The sequence below is a fragment of the Xiphophorus couchianus genome, chromosome 10 (assembly GCF_001444195.1).
Source record: "Xiphophorus couchianus chromosome 10, X_couchianus-1.0, whole genome shotgun sequence".
NCBI classification, from domain to species: domain Eukaryota; kingdom Metazoa; phylum Chordata; class Actinopteri; order Cyprinodontiformes; family Poeciliidae; genus Xiphophorus; species Xiphophorus couchianus.
The window spans coordinates 4,918,411-4,934,459 of record NC_040237.1 but is presented as its reverse complement, the minus strand read 5'-3'; the positions used below and the strand labels follow the sequence as shown (position 1 = coordinate 4,934,459).

At 34.8% G+C, this 16,049-nt stretch overlaps 2 protein-coding genes across 2 annotated transcripts; both read left to right on the top strand.

Moving 5' to 3' along the window:
* The first annotated feature begins 4,836 nt into the window (after nucleotides 1-4,836).
* LOC114152416 (5-hydroxytryptamine receptor 3A-like) lies at nucleotides 4,837-5,462 on the top strand. Its single transcript, XM_028030320.1, has 3 exons — nucleotides 4,837-4,851; nucleotides 4,966-5,176; nucleotides 5,257-5,462. Exons 1-3 carry the CDS (start codon nucleotides 4,837-4,839, stop codon nucleotides 5,460-5,462), a joined length of 432 nt encoding a protein of 143 aa, XP_027886121.1.
* A 3,022-nt stretch (nucleotides 5,463-8,484) lies between these two features.
* On the top strand, nucleotides 8,485-15,716 carry LOC114152179 (5-hydroxytryptamine receptor 3A-like). Its single transcript, XM_028029970.1, has 9 exons — nucleotides 8,485-8,524; nucleotides 9,370-9,527; nucleotides 10,059-10,168; nucleotides 11,503-11,672; nucleotides 12,421-12,581; nucleotides 13,436-13,646; nucleotides 13,730-13,888; nucleotides 14,080-14,159; nucleotides 14,835-15,716. Exons 1-9 carry the CDS (start codon nucleotides 8,485-8,487, stop codon nucleotides 15,051-15,053), a joined length of 1,308 nt encoding a protein of 435 aa, XP_027885771.1. The 3' UTR covers nucleotides 15,054-15,716.
* The last annotated feature ends 333 nt before the right edge of the window (nucleotides 15,717-16,049 follow it).

Here is a 16,049-nt window from a genome sequence, read left to right as displayed (position 1 = left end):
TCACTTTTTTACTCGTATTATATAAAATCCACATTTTCTGAAAGATTAAACTTTGGTTTTTAATAAGTTGTAAAACATCGTGTTCATAAACGCAATTATAAGTGAAATTGTCTGTGTAATAAATCTGTATAGTATATAACTTTTCATTCAATTTATTGATAATTTTATACATAATTAAAATCATTGAGTTGCTCCGGCGTAATGCTTTACTTGCAGATTATTTTAGTGGTTATTAATCTGTTCATGTTGATTATTAGGAGAGATGTGGTGTTTAAAGTTAAACGGGTTCTTAATGGCGAGAGGCCGACAGGAGACAATGACGACATAAGTGGGTTTAATTGGGGAAAATGTTCATAATCTTGTTGCCTGGGTGATCAAGTTCTGTTCAAATCAAATTTCTCCTTCTGTTTTGCGGTTGGCCGCTCTCCAAGCGTTGCGTCATCTGTCCCGTAACTGCACTCACATTCTGCGTACAGAGTCCATATTTGCCATATTCCTCCTCTCTGTGACAGGAAGCTGTAAAATCATATTATCTCTGCCTCTGAGCACACAAGTTGCCGTTCTACTGAGTCTGGATTTTTGTCACTTTCCACCCAAAACAATCATAGCCATCGTTGGCTGTCAGGGGGATCGAAGTTAAACCTGATATATATCAAATAGTCTACTGCTCCTCCCTATGTAAGCTAATTATGTGCCATATATGTCTACATAAGAAGTTTTTTTCCATTTCAGGCAGGAGAGGAATCGTTTTCTGTGAGCAGAATAAAAAACCCACAGCTCAAACAGCAGAGACGTGCAAAAAGCTGCAGAGATGACCGGCGCCGCCTTCCTCCTGCTGCTCATCTTGACAGGCAAGTTTCTTAAACCTGCACACCTTAAACATAATCATATAATGTTCCTCCCATTTTGTCTGGGGATTTTAGTTTTTAAAATTTCAGTAAGAGATCTTCTGAAACTTTAGGAAAATAATTACTGAAACCGGAATATTATGTGATCAAAGGTATCAAGTTACTTCTGGGCAACACTTAAACTCAAAATGTGAATGAAGTAATTTACCAGAAACCTATAATCTCTGCATGATTTTATCGAAAACAAATAATAAAAACACCCTCAAAAAATAGTAGTTGTAGATGACATTATAGTTTTCTAATTTAATTTTAAATTGGATTTTCAACTAATCTAATTTAAGTGAAAATTGATTTTATCTTTCTAAATAAATAGTCCATAATGTCTAGTTAGTGTAAATGTCTAGATTTTTTTAGAATATATTTCAAATTGTGTAATAACCAAAAGACGCCTCTAACCTTTGTATTAATGTGTTAATTTAATGTTAATAAACAATAAGCTAAACTAAATGTACTTTTATTAATTTCTTGAGAGTAGATACATGCATTATATTGATTTCTAGCTAAAATCTATAAACTCAAATTGTATTTTTTTTTAATGTAAACACTTTATAATTTTAATTATATATGTTTTTAAAAATTGCCGAAATTCTCGACTGTTTCTCTTTAGTCAACTGTAAAATGTAGAAAAACAAATGAAAACACACAAAGAGTACTAAAAATAATGAATCACGTATATAAATAAAACTTAACAAAATTTAACGTAAAGAAAATTTCATCTTCCAAACAACATATACATAAAGACATAAAATTGTATATAATATATATATTGATTATGTGCTATTTCTAATATTGCTATAGAATGTATATTTAAAACCTCCTCCCAAAAAACCAAAGCACAGCTAATATGATAACACAGTACAAGGCAATATAGGGAATAAAATGTTTGTTGAAACAGACAACATATACAATATTTTCACAAATGTAACATTTGTCTTATTTTAAGTTTAACATGCATGAAATAACTAGATTTTACAGAACTAGATTTTTAAAAAATCTGGATTAACAGTAAACTTTGAAAATAACAACTACTTTACTAAACATACAATGCTTAGGAGCAACGTTTAAGCTATAAGCCTTTAGTTTGTGCACAAGATTTCCAAATGAAATCCTGCAGGATATCTGTTCCTCTGTAGATGACGGGTCCTGCAAAGTGTGCAGCTATCAGGACGTTCTGGACTACCTGAACCTGACAGCGGACAACAACGTGTTTAAACTGACCCGGCCCGTTCGGGACCACACACACATCACTGTGGTGAAGCTGGACATCATCGTCTATGCCATCCTGGCGGTGGTACGGGGGCCGCACTGCAGCTTAAAGGATGTGTGATTTATCAGTTACCTGAAAGGTTTTTCACATGTCTTTGTCTTTATCCTCAGGTTGAAAAAACACAAACGTTTGTTCCTTTCATCTGGGCGTCAATGGTCAGTCAAAACTGAGATCTGGAAACGTCTAAAGTGCATAGCTTGTATCGTTATTCACCTTCTTGTATTCTGCTTGACTCCGTTGTTTAATTGATTTCTGCTCAATTTACTGCAGCAGTGGAACAACGAGTTCATCTCATGGGACCCGGCTCAGTTTTGTGGAATCACTCAGATTTCGGTTCCTAAAGATCTGCTCTGGAAACCAGATCTTTTCATCTACGAGATGTAAGCCTACATCACACACAGACATTTACAACAAAAGAAAAACAAGCGGATTATTTAATTTAGACACATAAACATTAAGATTTCAATGCATTTTCTTTGTTTTTTACGTGACAAACCAACAAAAAGTAGTGTATGATTGCAAAATGTTAGGAAAATGATGCCAGTTCACTTTTTTTTTACAGTTGAAAAAAGCGTAATGTATACTCCTAAATAAAATTCAGTGTTATGACTTGCCTTCAAAACATTGCATACCATCCCCACAGTAAAATATTAGTGGTGGTAGCATCATGCTGTGAGAATGTGAAGTTAAATATAGGCTAATCCTGAAAGAAAATATGTTAGAGGTTGTAAAATGCTTACGAAAGAGGTTGAAAGTTCGACTTCCAGCAGGAAAATGACCCTAAACACACACCCAGAAATAAAGCAAATTGGTTGAGATCAAAGCAAATTCATGTGTTAGAATGGCCCAGTCAAAGTCCAGACCTAAATTAAACTGGAAATCTGTGTCAAGACATGAAAATTTATGTTCTCAGATGATTTCCAACCAATCTGACCAAGGTTGAGCTATGACATAAAGAAGAATGGGCAACAATGTGAGTCTCTTTTAGATGGCTGAATACGACTCTATGTGAGACTTTCCAGATATTTTTATTTAAACCAAAGCATTGAAAAACATGTCAGGGTTTTTTTCACTTTACAAATATACAGTACTTTATTTGAAATGTGCATTTAAGAATAACAATGTCAGTAACAATAAGAATACCACATATGGTTGCAACTCGTTAAAAAGACATTTCACATTTAATCATACTTTTTATTCATATAAGTTGAAAACCAGTTTACGAAGACTTCATAGAAATACCAAATAACAGATTCAACAGAACTTAAAAAATACCAAACAGTTCCCAGCCAAGTGTCATATGTTGGGTGGAGACTCTAAATTTCTCTTAGATTTGAGTATTTCTGTTGCCCTTTGATGGACTGGCAACCAGCTCTTCCATGACCTTGTGAGGAAAACCCCCCCATGTTTATATGTATGCATTAATGCCTGGAGTATATGTGAAGTTAAAACCACTTAAAAAAAAGAAACAAGCTAAAAGAAACAGCCTAAAACAAGAAATGTAAACATATGCAACAGATTATTAAATTACACAAGTTTCCTTATTGTGCATTATTTATCTCCTCTGTTTGATAACTAGGTCAATTAGTTTACTGTGTTTTCATTTTTATTAAAGTATGCACCGCTATTTACAGAATAATGATACGCAAACAGTTATCCTGCAGCTATAAGAAGAAAACCAAGCCTCCGTTGGTTCATTTTATTTCAGATTTTATGTAAATGCTCCCAAATCACCCCATAAAAAGAAACATGCTGTACATGTGTGTTTTGCATCAGGATAGAGAAGGACGACTCGCCTCAGTACCTGAACATATTGGTGAATTTTGATGGCACCATCATTGCTGGTGACGACATTCGTGTTGTCAGCACCTGCAAGATGGACGTCCACAAGTTTCCCTTTGACACTCAAGAATGCAGCATATCGATTGGTTCTGCAGTTTACTGCGGTGCGTTTCTGCCAGTGTTATGACTGCCACATGGCTTTTATGAATTGCCTTTCATTTATTGCCTTGTGTTTTCTCTGCCAGCAGAGAAGGAAATGCGAATTCTTGCCTCTTCGAACTCGTCTCGAGTTACCCAGTTTTCACAGCAGATCATGAAGACGCAGGGAGAGTGGGAGTTCCTGCGTCTGTCTGTCAACAACTCCCTTCTTACCTACGAGAATAGAAGCTGGGACATGCTCATGTATACAGTATGTAACACACACTTAACACCAGGTCTGTCACAATAACTCATTTTGCTGGACGATAAATTAACCCAGAAATGATTTTGATAATCAATACTGTTGTTTTTTAAACTAATAACATGATAATGGTATAATAATGCAAGTTCACCCGATCAAGGACCAATAAATTTCATTTTGTACAAAATACTCTACACTGAAAGACATTTTAAATATCCAAAATAAAGCACAACAATCCAAAACATAAAATAAAAAGGAAATAAAAACTAAAGCATAACTAAAAACATAAATAACATGACTTATGAAAAAAATAAATAATCACAAGAGTGAAATTTATCCAGCTCATCTTAATTGAGTAATTGCTATTGCGACAGGCTTATTTAAAACCTGCAAAAACAACAAAGTGAAGAAAGGCAATTATTATAAAGCTGTTTCTGGAAGTACGTCTCTGCTTGATAAAAATGTCTGGACAATTTTAGATGCTCAAAAATCCAGTAACATATTTTTCTATAGCAATAGTCTTGGGAAAAATACTCTAAAATGAATAAAGCCAAGTAAAACAATCTCAGTTAAATATTATGTTAAACAGTTTATATGTATTTCCTCAGGTCACCATAAAGAGAAGGCCCCTCCTCCATGTCATAAACTTCCTGTTGCCCATCCTGTTCTTCCTCTCCCTGGATCTCGCCTCCTTCTTCATCTCGGACCATCGAGGGGAGAAACTGGGCTTCAAAGTCACGGTTCTGCTGGCCATTTCTGTCCTCCTGGTCATCCTTAATGACATTCTGCCTGCCATGTCCAACAGGACTCCACTGATAGGTACAAACTGTGTACTAAACACAAATTTATGTTAAACTTCTCAAACAAACAATACTAATACAGTTTCCCGCTCCACTTAGCAACCTACTGCATTGTGATTTTCGCTCTGATGCTGCTGAGTCTTTTGGAGACGATCCTGGTCACGTATCTGATTGAAAAAGATGAGTTCAGCCCACAGGAGAACCAGGAGAGCAAGCAAAAACATACTAAAACTAAGAATTGTGACAAAGGTGAGAAGCATCAGATCAGTAAGTCTCACATCAATGCATTGGTGCCCAACTTGTAGCGGCACAACAATAGTGTCAAACTTTACTCTTTCACATCTCCTCTTTCTTCCATTATGTACATTAGTTTTTGACTCCCAGTGCCTTAAATAAGAAGTCATAAAATTCTTGGTCACAATATTACTTCTCCTTTTGGATTTTATGAAAGAAAAGTTACAAAGTTTGTTGTTATATTCCTTCAGTTAGAAGAACAGTCCAAATAATAAATGCAGACTATGTCCCCCAATACATAAATATTTTAAACATTTACATGCTAAATTCAAGTTTTTAAAATGTCCGTAAAGATGTTTTAGCTGTTTGTTTCTATAAAGTCCAGGGCAAGGTGCTTACTCTTTTTGTGCTTGTGCATGCCTTTTTATTATACTTAATGTCTGCAGACTAATTCCTGAAAATAATTATTTTGCTTTTAGAAGATGAGGAGCATACCATCTGTAAAAGCTTCTGCAGAGGTGCAGAAAAGGAAAGGCAGCATGAGATTCTTCCTGTACTTGAAGAGGTATGACATAATATGTATGTAGAAACTCATATTTTGCATGAAATTTGGCCCTGCAAACATAGAAAACTGAAACACTGTTGGGACTTTTCAGAATATTTTAAATGTAATAGGACAAACAGTGGCCTGATAATTATCATACAAATCTGGAATATAGACAAATTAACATCCATAGCCAGTTTTTGTATTTCATTTTAAAAAATTGAGTGCTATGGTGTGACTTTACTTATTTGTTGGTATTTCACTCTTCTTTGTACTATTTTTTACTCTAATGCCACTTTAGTAGTACTAAATACAACCAGAAGTTTTGAGATTAATCTCAAATTGTCTGAGTTTGTTTTGACAGAAATTTACTTCTGTTTTTTTCTATCTACAACAACCCTAATATGCTAATATGTATAGTCTGCTTCAAATAATCTGACCCAGGTTATTTATGCATTCTCACAGCCCAGCATGGTGATAGCCAGCTACTCTTGTTCATGAGTGAAATCTCAGCAGTCTTGCAAATTTGTGCCAAATAGTGTCCAATGCAACAAGAACAATACTAGCATCTGATTATCTCCAGGTGAACAGCACTATTCTGTCAGGAGAATCTCATATGCTGCTGTTGATCCTGGATGAGCTGAAGAAGCTGCAGAAAGCTGTTTACATCCATCTTGGCTACAGAGAAGAAAAAGTAAAGTTGGTGTCTTGGGCAAAAAGGATCAACAGATCTTTCTTCATTTGCTACACTGTCACAGTTTTACTCTTTCTCTACCTTATCTTCAGAGAATGGAAGTCGTAGAAACATAAGCTAATGTGTTCAAGTATAGTTGAATTCTTTGCTGTAAATCGAACTTGTTAATATTAACATGTGAAAGTTGTCCAGTTTTCCCCCATTTTTGGCAGCTGTTTTACACATGCAATCTGCGTTGTTTTGGCCGGAAGTCACAAAGCAGACTTCACTGAATACATCCACAGAGGCACCTTTAATTCAGCAGATGTCAGCGGATGTAAAAGTGATCAAAGAGAAAGAAAAAATGCTTTCCCAGAGAAAGCTACAGCTCCTTGAAGATCACGGGACCCTAGATAAAGGGAAGCATTTGATTTACATTTTTAGTGTGTGTTTTTAAAATGAAGCTGCACATTGTAAAAGACACAGTAAATAATTTACACACAGTTTAAAGATTACATATGTACCTGATCATAAAGATATCCCAGTAGAGTTAATACAGGTATTGCACAGACATATGTGGAAAAGTATTAATGTGGGGTCTATTGTCAGAAAAAAAAATCAAATCTGTGCTTTCTTGACTGAGTTAACATGTTATCTGTAATAAATACATGAATAAAAGGGTCTTGCTTGCATTAGTCCTGCTTTGCGTACTTGACATAAAGCCGTAGTCCAGATCCACATTTTCTTTTTATTTATTTCTCTTTGGGTTCACACTAATAACTACCTTTTAAATATAAACATTCACTCTAGTATTCTGACTTTGATGTTGATGTGTCCCAAACACGAAGGAAAACATGAATGCACATGAAAATAGAGGAAAAAACAAACGATTATTACCTTTTTGCTAATAAATTTGTGGACTAAATCACAGGCTTTGCATATTCTTCTATACAACATGATCTTATTCTAATTTTTTGTTGAAAAATTAATTTTAGCAAACAATTGACTGCTTATAATTCATAATAGGACATTAATTGTCCTATTAATGATGGCACATTTTTCAGAAAGATGATGTTTGTGAATTACAAATTTTTTGATTTATGATCTGGATGTACATGGATTATTATCTTTTGATGTAAGCCACACTTATTCAAATTAATTGAGGTTAACGCTTGAAATACACTCTGACTGTAATGAATCTATATACTGTACATGTTTCAAATTTCATTAGTTTACAATTTTCTATTTTTTTTGACAAACCTCCTTTTGGCATCTTTAAAGTTCTCTGCGTGGTAATGGATGACAGGAGACCATCCGATGTTAATCCCAGGCTTTTAGCAAACTTTGTCGTGAAGATAGATCTCCTGCTGAGAAAATTGGGTTTCAGTGCTCAGCCGCCCACAGTGAGACTGGCAGGAGACAACAATAAAACAAGTGGCTTTAATTGGGGACAGAGCTCATAATGTTGCTCTCACATTGTCTCGGTTCCATTCTAATCAAATTGTACATGTTGCATCATCTTCTCTAACTGTGTGCTCAAGTCACAAGTTCAGAGCTAAATTGGTCCTATTATTCTTCTTGTTGACAGCAAGCTGTAAAGTCGCATTATCTCTGGCTTTAAGCTGATGAACGTCTTCCACCTGCCTTTTATATTCAGTTTGGCTTTTTTTAAGTCATCTGTTGCAGAAATCTCAGCTGTCAGAAGTATCAAAGCCAGATAAATAGCAGGCAATGAATGTCCACTCCCTCTGTAAGCTAATTATCTGTCACACATGTCTACAATGGAGGGATAGCTCATTTAAACGTGTTTGGTTGGACTTCGCTGATGAGAATAAAGGACTGTCTCAGCAACACTAGACTGCAAAAAGCTCCTGAGATGATGCACATTTCCTTTTTTCTGCTCGTTATCATCACAGGTAAGTTTTTTTAAATATGCATTTTTGTTTTAGGAATTTCATTTGATAACACTTGTTTTTGTCAACAACATTTCATATCCTTGTTGCCTCTTCTACGTAGAGATATAAACTAACTTTACGCACTTTCAAAATGTACATACTGTACGTATAATTTCATTCAAGTACTTTAAATGTATAACTGGGGTAATTTTGAAGTACAAATGTATCTACCTCTCAAACTACAAAAGTTTTGTTTTTATAAATAATCAGATTTTAACTTAATGATTCACCTTAGCAGCAGGACATAGGCTTCACAACAAATCAAATTGTTACCTGACAGAAATGTTGCCATGGGGATTGGTTAAAAAACATAAAACCAGCAGAGTATTACTTACAGGTGCATCTTTTGTGTACATATTTTCAGTTAGATACATTTTGTGTCAAATAAATAAAAACTAAAGTGAATGAAGGATATAACATTTCAAAGTGATTTGAAAGCCATTTGTTATGGCTCTATTAATGTTATTGTTGTGATGTTATTTAGCTTATAAGCTTGTTATTTCTAACTACTCTCAGAACTGAAGAAGCGTTTTGGATGAAAAGTGACACTTAATCAAGAAACAAGAGAAATCCAGTGGTTTTCATCTTTAGCATGAACTGGATGACAGAGAATCTAAATCAATGCGGTTCATTCTCAAAGTAATTATCTGTGTAGAAAGCAAAAAAAATCATTGAAAATTTCCATTCAGCAAGAAGTTTGAGCAGTTAATTAAGCTGTGCTTATAGGATTTAATAAACCTATTTCAAAAGTGCTGTATTTCCGTTAAATCCTTCAGTAACTCTTGTTATGGATTGTTCTCCTGTAGGTGGGGTGTCCTGTAAAGTTTGCAGTTATCAGGATGTTCTGGATTATTTAAATATGACAGTGGACACCAGTGTGTTTAAACTGACCCGACCCGTTCTGGACCACACACACACCACAGCGGTGAAGACGGACCTGATCCTCTATGCCATTCTGTCGGTGGTACTGTATGCTTTCTGATGTTAGGCTCATCCGTACGGATGTCCTGATTCTGATATTTTAATGGACAAAGGAATAAAGCAATATGCAAAACTATTTATGAGTTTTTACACTGAAATGGGTTGATTTTAAAATCAGTCTTTGCAATGGGGAGCTGCAGAGTATATTGTGGGAAAGTTGATAAAATCTCTACGAAAACAACAACGAAGATCAGTAGGTGATTTCAGCCACTGACTTCGAAATAGAACACTGTAGAACCCAAACCAATACTTAGGATCAGATTGGGGCATCCCTACTCATCAGATAATTAATATTGGTCAATTTTCTGAAAATGTTTATGTCCTTATTCTTAGGTTGAGAAAACCCAAACCTTTGTACCTTTTGTCTGGGTGTCAGTGGTGAGTCAATTAAATTCAGTTTGACAACTTTTTACCTAATTTTTATTAATATCTCAACCAATATTACCATTACAAGTGTTGCCTTCCTTTTTTGGGCAGATTTTTTTGTTACTTTTTGCTATCTGCTTTTATGTAGCAATGGAAAGACGAACGCATCTCTTGGGATCCAGCTCAGTTTTGTGGGATCACTGAGATTTCAGTTCCTAAAGGCATTCTTTGGAGACCTGACCTCTTCATCTATGAGATGTAAGCCTTCAGCACACAGCTATTGACTTAAATATCTGCACAAATTTAGAAAATCATATACATAATGGCTGAATATTTCATTAGCATTATTGTTAAAAACTAACATAGACTTTACAGATTCTCTTCTTGTTTTCATTCATCACAATGTCTCAACACTTTTAGTAAATTTCTCCATCTGAGGCACTGAAGATATACATCCAATGTGGCCATTGGCAGCAGTCGAAATAGGTCAAACGCATAATTGGCATACAAAATGTAAATGTATTGTACTCCGACTTTAACTAAAACATTATCGTACTAAATAATGTTTTAAGTTACAAAAAACAAGAATAAACAGCACATTGGACCTAAGCATCAAAATGAAGGTTAGAGGGAATATTCTGAGCAGGTTGGGTGTTACATGAGATATCTACAAAGCTCAAACCAACAAGAATGAAAAAATATGGTAAATAACTTTAAAAAAACCCACTACATGTCAATTTTTTTTCACTTTTAGAAATGAGAGATAAAAAATAATTTATCAGACTAAATATGCAGGTTTGAATTTACTTATTTTTTAAAATTTATATTAAAGACATTTGCTGGATTCCCTTTTAAGGTATATTTTTTTGCTACTGTGTTGAAATTCAACCTGACAAAGTTAATCTAGAATTGAAAAGCGAAAACATACAATGAATAAATCTAATTTTTAAATCTAAGTTTAACTAAAAAACTTTATAGAAATATCATGAGTAAATTGCACATTTAGTTTTGTGGCTTCATAAAAAGCTATAATTTAATATTTGCAGAGGTAAACAACTTTATTGTGTGTTAATTTTTATTCAAATACACACAACCATATGGATATCACTTTCAGTATAATTCTTGGCCAACACAGTTCTATGACAGTTAAAAGTTTAACATCTGTTAATCGGTTCATTGTGAGCATGAAATGTGTCATCTGAATGTTCAGCATATATGTGTATGTGTGAAAAATCATGTGTGTGTAAAGATGGGTCTCTTACACCTTGAACATTAAAACCAAGCTCCATAACAGACTAAAAATGTCATGTGTGTAGAGGTGGACCCAGCAAAGCATGAATGTTAGAGGCCCCACATGTGACTGAAAAGCTAACATGTAAAATAAAGTTTCAAATTGTGTTTATTGAAAGTGATTTTTAGTATCAAGATTTTTTGGGGCACTAGCCTGATTTTGTTCATAGTTTTAGGCCCTCTAAAAAGGATTGGCCCCACAACCCACTGAGCTACTTTCAGGCCTCCTGTGAGACATTAACAAGGATCTGTGTGTGTGCGTGTGTGTGTCCATGTGTGTGTGTTCCTGAGTAATGTTTCAGGGTAGAGAAGGATGACTCTCCTCAAAATCCATACATCCTGGTGACTCATGACGGGACTGTCTATTTTGACGAGGACATGCGGGTGATTAGCACCTGCAAGATGGACGTCCACAAGTTTCCTTTTGACACGCAGGAGTGCAGCCTGTCCATTGGTTCTGCAATACACTGTGGTGGGTATCTATGAGTTGCCCCCATATTTATACAGTAAGCACTTTTAAAACAATGATACTAATGAGCAATTAGTACCTTTGTTGCTAAACTATGCAAATAAATTTGATTGATTGATTAATGCATGTTGAAAAAGAATAATTAACTGTTTGGAACTATAGTTATGCATCTTCAATAAATATCGCTTACAGAAATAAGTTACTTATACTGATCTTAGTTTGAGCAGTCAGGAGTTTATTTTATTTTGAGTATATCTAATAAATACCATGCAAAGAGAACCAAATAGATAAATTTGTTTCAGAAAAAAATCAAAAGATTTCTTTGGGTTACAAGATAGATTGGGATGAAATGATGATGGATGGCCAATAAATGGAGGTACAATTTGGTGAAGCATTTAATTGATCAAAATCCATAAGATTTTAAAACTAGATGGAAACATAATAGACTTTTTGAGAGCTTGAAATAGCTACTAGTAGCACCATTTTTTTCCAATAAAAGGCTCTATAGGTCTTGTAATGTAATTTTTCTAAAGATAAAGTTATTGAAGTTTTTTAGCAGTCAGTTACTGTCCGAAACTGGTTGCCTAGCAACTGTTGCTAAGGCAATTACTTCTGCATTTGATAGATATCTGATAGGGAACAATTGTGAGAAGTTTCATGGTTATATCACCATCCGAATGATTACTACACCAATCACTCAGACTACTTAGCAGCTTGGACCCTCATTTAATTTTCTTTTATCTCCCAACAGTAAAAGAAATTCGAATTTTTCCTTTCTCAAATTCCTCTCGGGCCACGCAGTTTTCCAGAGAGGTAATGAAGACACAGGGAGAGTGGGAGTTCCTGAAAATGTCCGTCGAAAGCTCCAACATCAGCTTGTATGATAGGCGTTGGGAACTGCTAGTTTACAAGGTAAACAACACTGGAAACAAAAATAAGTCAAGAAAGGGGTGCAATGATAAAATAAACTAACTAGATAAGGCAATATCTAATGAGTTAGATTTAGATTTTGTACCTTTATAAAGATCAAGTGTAGCCCTGACTTATTAAAAACAGTGAAATATTGCTTTGGTTTAGTCCAAAAAATATCTCCTCAGTAGATGTCCAATTTAGCATGATTAGCGACTAACACTTAGCTAGTGACCTGTAGAAACAGCGCTTACAAATTGTCCATATTTTGCGTGACATTAGGTTACATTTTCTTTCTTTACCTACTAACCACACAGTTGGTAGATTTAAAAGAAGTTGAGTTTTTTTTGTGACTCAGCAGGTTGACAGCAAATCATCATTATACCTGTTTTATGCTAGGCTACATCACTTTCTGTGTTTTATAAGTCCATTGAGTCTATTTGATCAGTGATGTCAATTCTCACATTTTTGGGGCCAAAAACTATATTTACATTTTTTCATCATAAATATGGAGACAATTTTGATCCATAACTACTTCCTCTCATAGAGTACTCTATGTAATATTAATAGCTCATAATATCTTATTTACTTCAAAGTTATGTTTTTGTTTTGCTCTATACATCTAGTACTTATGAGAACAAATCAGAAAATGATTTGGGCAAACATCTGCATTATAAATACCAAATGACAGTTGCCAAAAATGCAAAACAAAATTTCAGAGGTAATGATTATTTGTACCAAAGAACATAAAAAACATTGTTTTGTGGTTTGAATGTCTTACTAACCTCCTTTGTTTAAAAAGCTCCTCAAGAAGTTCAGAAAAATAAAAACTTTTCTTTGTTTTTAAATGTTGTCAGGTCACCATAAAGAGGAGACCTCTACTCCACGTCATAAACTTCCTGTTGCCCATCCTGTTTTTCCTCATCCTGGACCTCGCATCCTTCTTCATCGCTGACCATCGAGGGGAGAAGCTGGGCTTCAAAGTCACGGTGCTGCTGGCCATCTCTGTCCTCCTGCTCATCCTTAACGACATCCTGCCCTCCATGTCCAACAGGACTCCACTGATAGGTAAAACGTTGGGAACTGAAGGGTTTCCATTTGACTTGAGATACTCAAACACATGTCGCTAATCTCCTGTTTCTGTCTCTAAGCGACCTACTGCATTGTGATCTTTGCTCTGATGCTGCTCAGTCTGCTGGAGACAATCCTGGTAACGTATCTGATAGATAAAGACTCTGAAGATGAACTCGGCTTGTGTGACAATGGGGAGGAAAAAAACAAACAAATGAAAACAAAAGATTGCAGCACAGGTGAGACATCTTATATTATTGTTTGCGTATTTCCACTCATATAAAACGTGCGGTTTTTTTAGTTTATTATGTATCTACAATAAATAAATCCCATGCAAAGTTTTTAAAAAGAAAAATCCTGCAAAGTTTGTATGTTTAAATAATAAGATGCATCCATGCTCCTCTTTCTAACAAATGTGTTATTCTTTTAGAAATTAAAAAACAAAATGGCTGCAGCTACAAAGTCTGTGAAAGTGAGAAGAAGCATGAGCTCCTTACTGTGGATGACGAGGTAACAACAAATATTTTTAAATTGATGTAGCAAATACAAGTCTTGCAAATTAAAGCAAAACAAAAATAAAATCTATTCAGCCTCTTTTTGCAAATGTTTGTTTTTTTTAGTTTCAAAAACTAAAAATAGAAATAAAATGTTGTGTTTTTAAAAATTATGATACATTTCCTAAAGCAGACATTTATGAAAAATTAAGAGTCGTCTTTATTCAAACGATCAGGTAACATTTGCAGCTCAAAACAAGTTTTATTTAGCTGGGCTGTGAACAAGAATGGCTCTGGATTGTAAAGGTTGTAGACCACTGGGTCCAAATCAAACTCCAGAACTCAACCTAATTAGTCTCACATTATTTTATTAGTTTAATCTTTGTTCAATATAGACTGTGAAATCTGTGGTCATTGAAATAATCTACGATGTAAATAATCTTAGAACAGGATAAAGTCACGATCAGAGCAAAGTTTATTATGTTGCTATATATGAAGCCACTTCACTTCTCACTATTCACAGCCCTCTGCACATTAACATATAGGAAGACAACACTAGGATTTGAGTTTCGTGTGTCTCGTACCACTCGGATTCCTCAGAATAAGAATCAAGGCAGAGATGAGTAGAACAAAGTTGTAAAACGCTGATTCAGAAAGTAAAATCCAGTGAACTGACTGCATCTGTGTGCAGGTGAACTACAGCAGCCACTCGAGGGATACAAACGCTTTGCAGTTGATCCTGGATGAGCAGAAGAAGCTGCAGAACATGATGCTTCGACATTTTGGCCCCAGAGCGGAGAGAGTGAAGTCTGTATTTTGGGCAAAGAGAATCAACCGACTTTTCTTTATTTTTTATGTTTTAACTGTTTTACTCTTCCTGTCCTTCATCTTTATGGAGTGGTACTCTTAAAAAAAAAAAAGGAAAATCATTCATGATATCACTGTATTGTACAAAGCCATCAGTTTGTAGTGTTCTATTGAAAGCTGACGTTTTGACTAAGGATAATGACTGGAGTGGAAATGTCACTGTAAATATTATCTGTGCTTTTAGAAGCATTCTATTTTGTATTATAAACAAAGTTTATGCAGATTTGAAATTGAAGCAAAGTTTGAGAATCCAGTTAACAAATACTTTACAGTTGGTATATTCCAATCCATGTGGGTCTCAATAAACACAAACAGAAAATTAATACATTCATGTTAACACATGGAGAAAATACAGCATAATTAAATTTCCCCCATTCTTAATATCTAGACTCACTTGGTGCAATTTTTTAAACATGTAACATTTCCTTCCATTTGTATGCAGATGCCTGCCTGGTGTATTTTATGCAGCAACACAGTGGGTGTTTTGTCCAATCTGTCCTTGAATATCTGGCTGACTTTAGAGTTTAGAGCAGGCCTAAAATATTCAACATCCATTGGCTTTGTAAATAAAAAGTGTGTTTAGGATAAATGTTTTGTACAGAGCAGCAGTATCAGAAATTGTCACATGGACTGAGGTAATAAAGTTTAAGAGATTATATATTATGTATGAAAAAGGAAAAAGTTACAGTAATAAAACATGTTTTTTGTTTCAGTCTGACCTTCTTGTCTTATATCATCCTTCTTTCACCTTGCAGCTCATTTTACATAATAAATTAATCATATTTATTGTCGCCAGCCTGCTATTTTGTGCACCATAATCATATTACGCGGGATGATGGACATTCATTTTACTCATTTCAGCGAGGATCTGATCTACTTGTGCTGCACTCCTGTTTCATAGATTCAGGACGTTTAGAGCGTAGTCGACAGATTTGTTGTGTTTCCTACAAAAGTGAAAATATGTGAAAGGTGTTGAAATGCACAACTAACCAAACATTTATGGATATTGAACTTTTATTTTATCAAATTAAATCAAATG

Excerpts from the sequence above, each read along its gene's own strand:
- LOC114152416 (XM_028030320.1), top strand. Across the intron at positions 5,177-5,256 it reads CAACAGGACTCCACTGATAG|CAACCTACTGCATTGTGATT; the intron begins GTACAAACTGTG and ends CGCTCCACTTAG.
- LOC114152179 (XM_028029970.1), top strand. The coding sequence starts at position 8,485 with ATGATGCACATTTCCTTTTTTCTGCTCGTTATCATCACAG. Across the intron at positions 8,525-9,369 it reads TCTGCTCGTTATCATCACAG|GTGGGGTGTCCTGTAAAGTT; the intron begins GTAAGTTTTTTT and ends GTTCTCCTGTAG. Across the intron at positions 13,647-13,729 it reads CAACAGGACTCCACTGATAG|CGACCTACTGCATTGTGATC; the intron begins GTAAAACGTTGG and ends TCTGTCTCTAAG.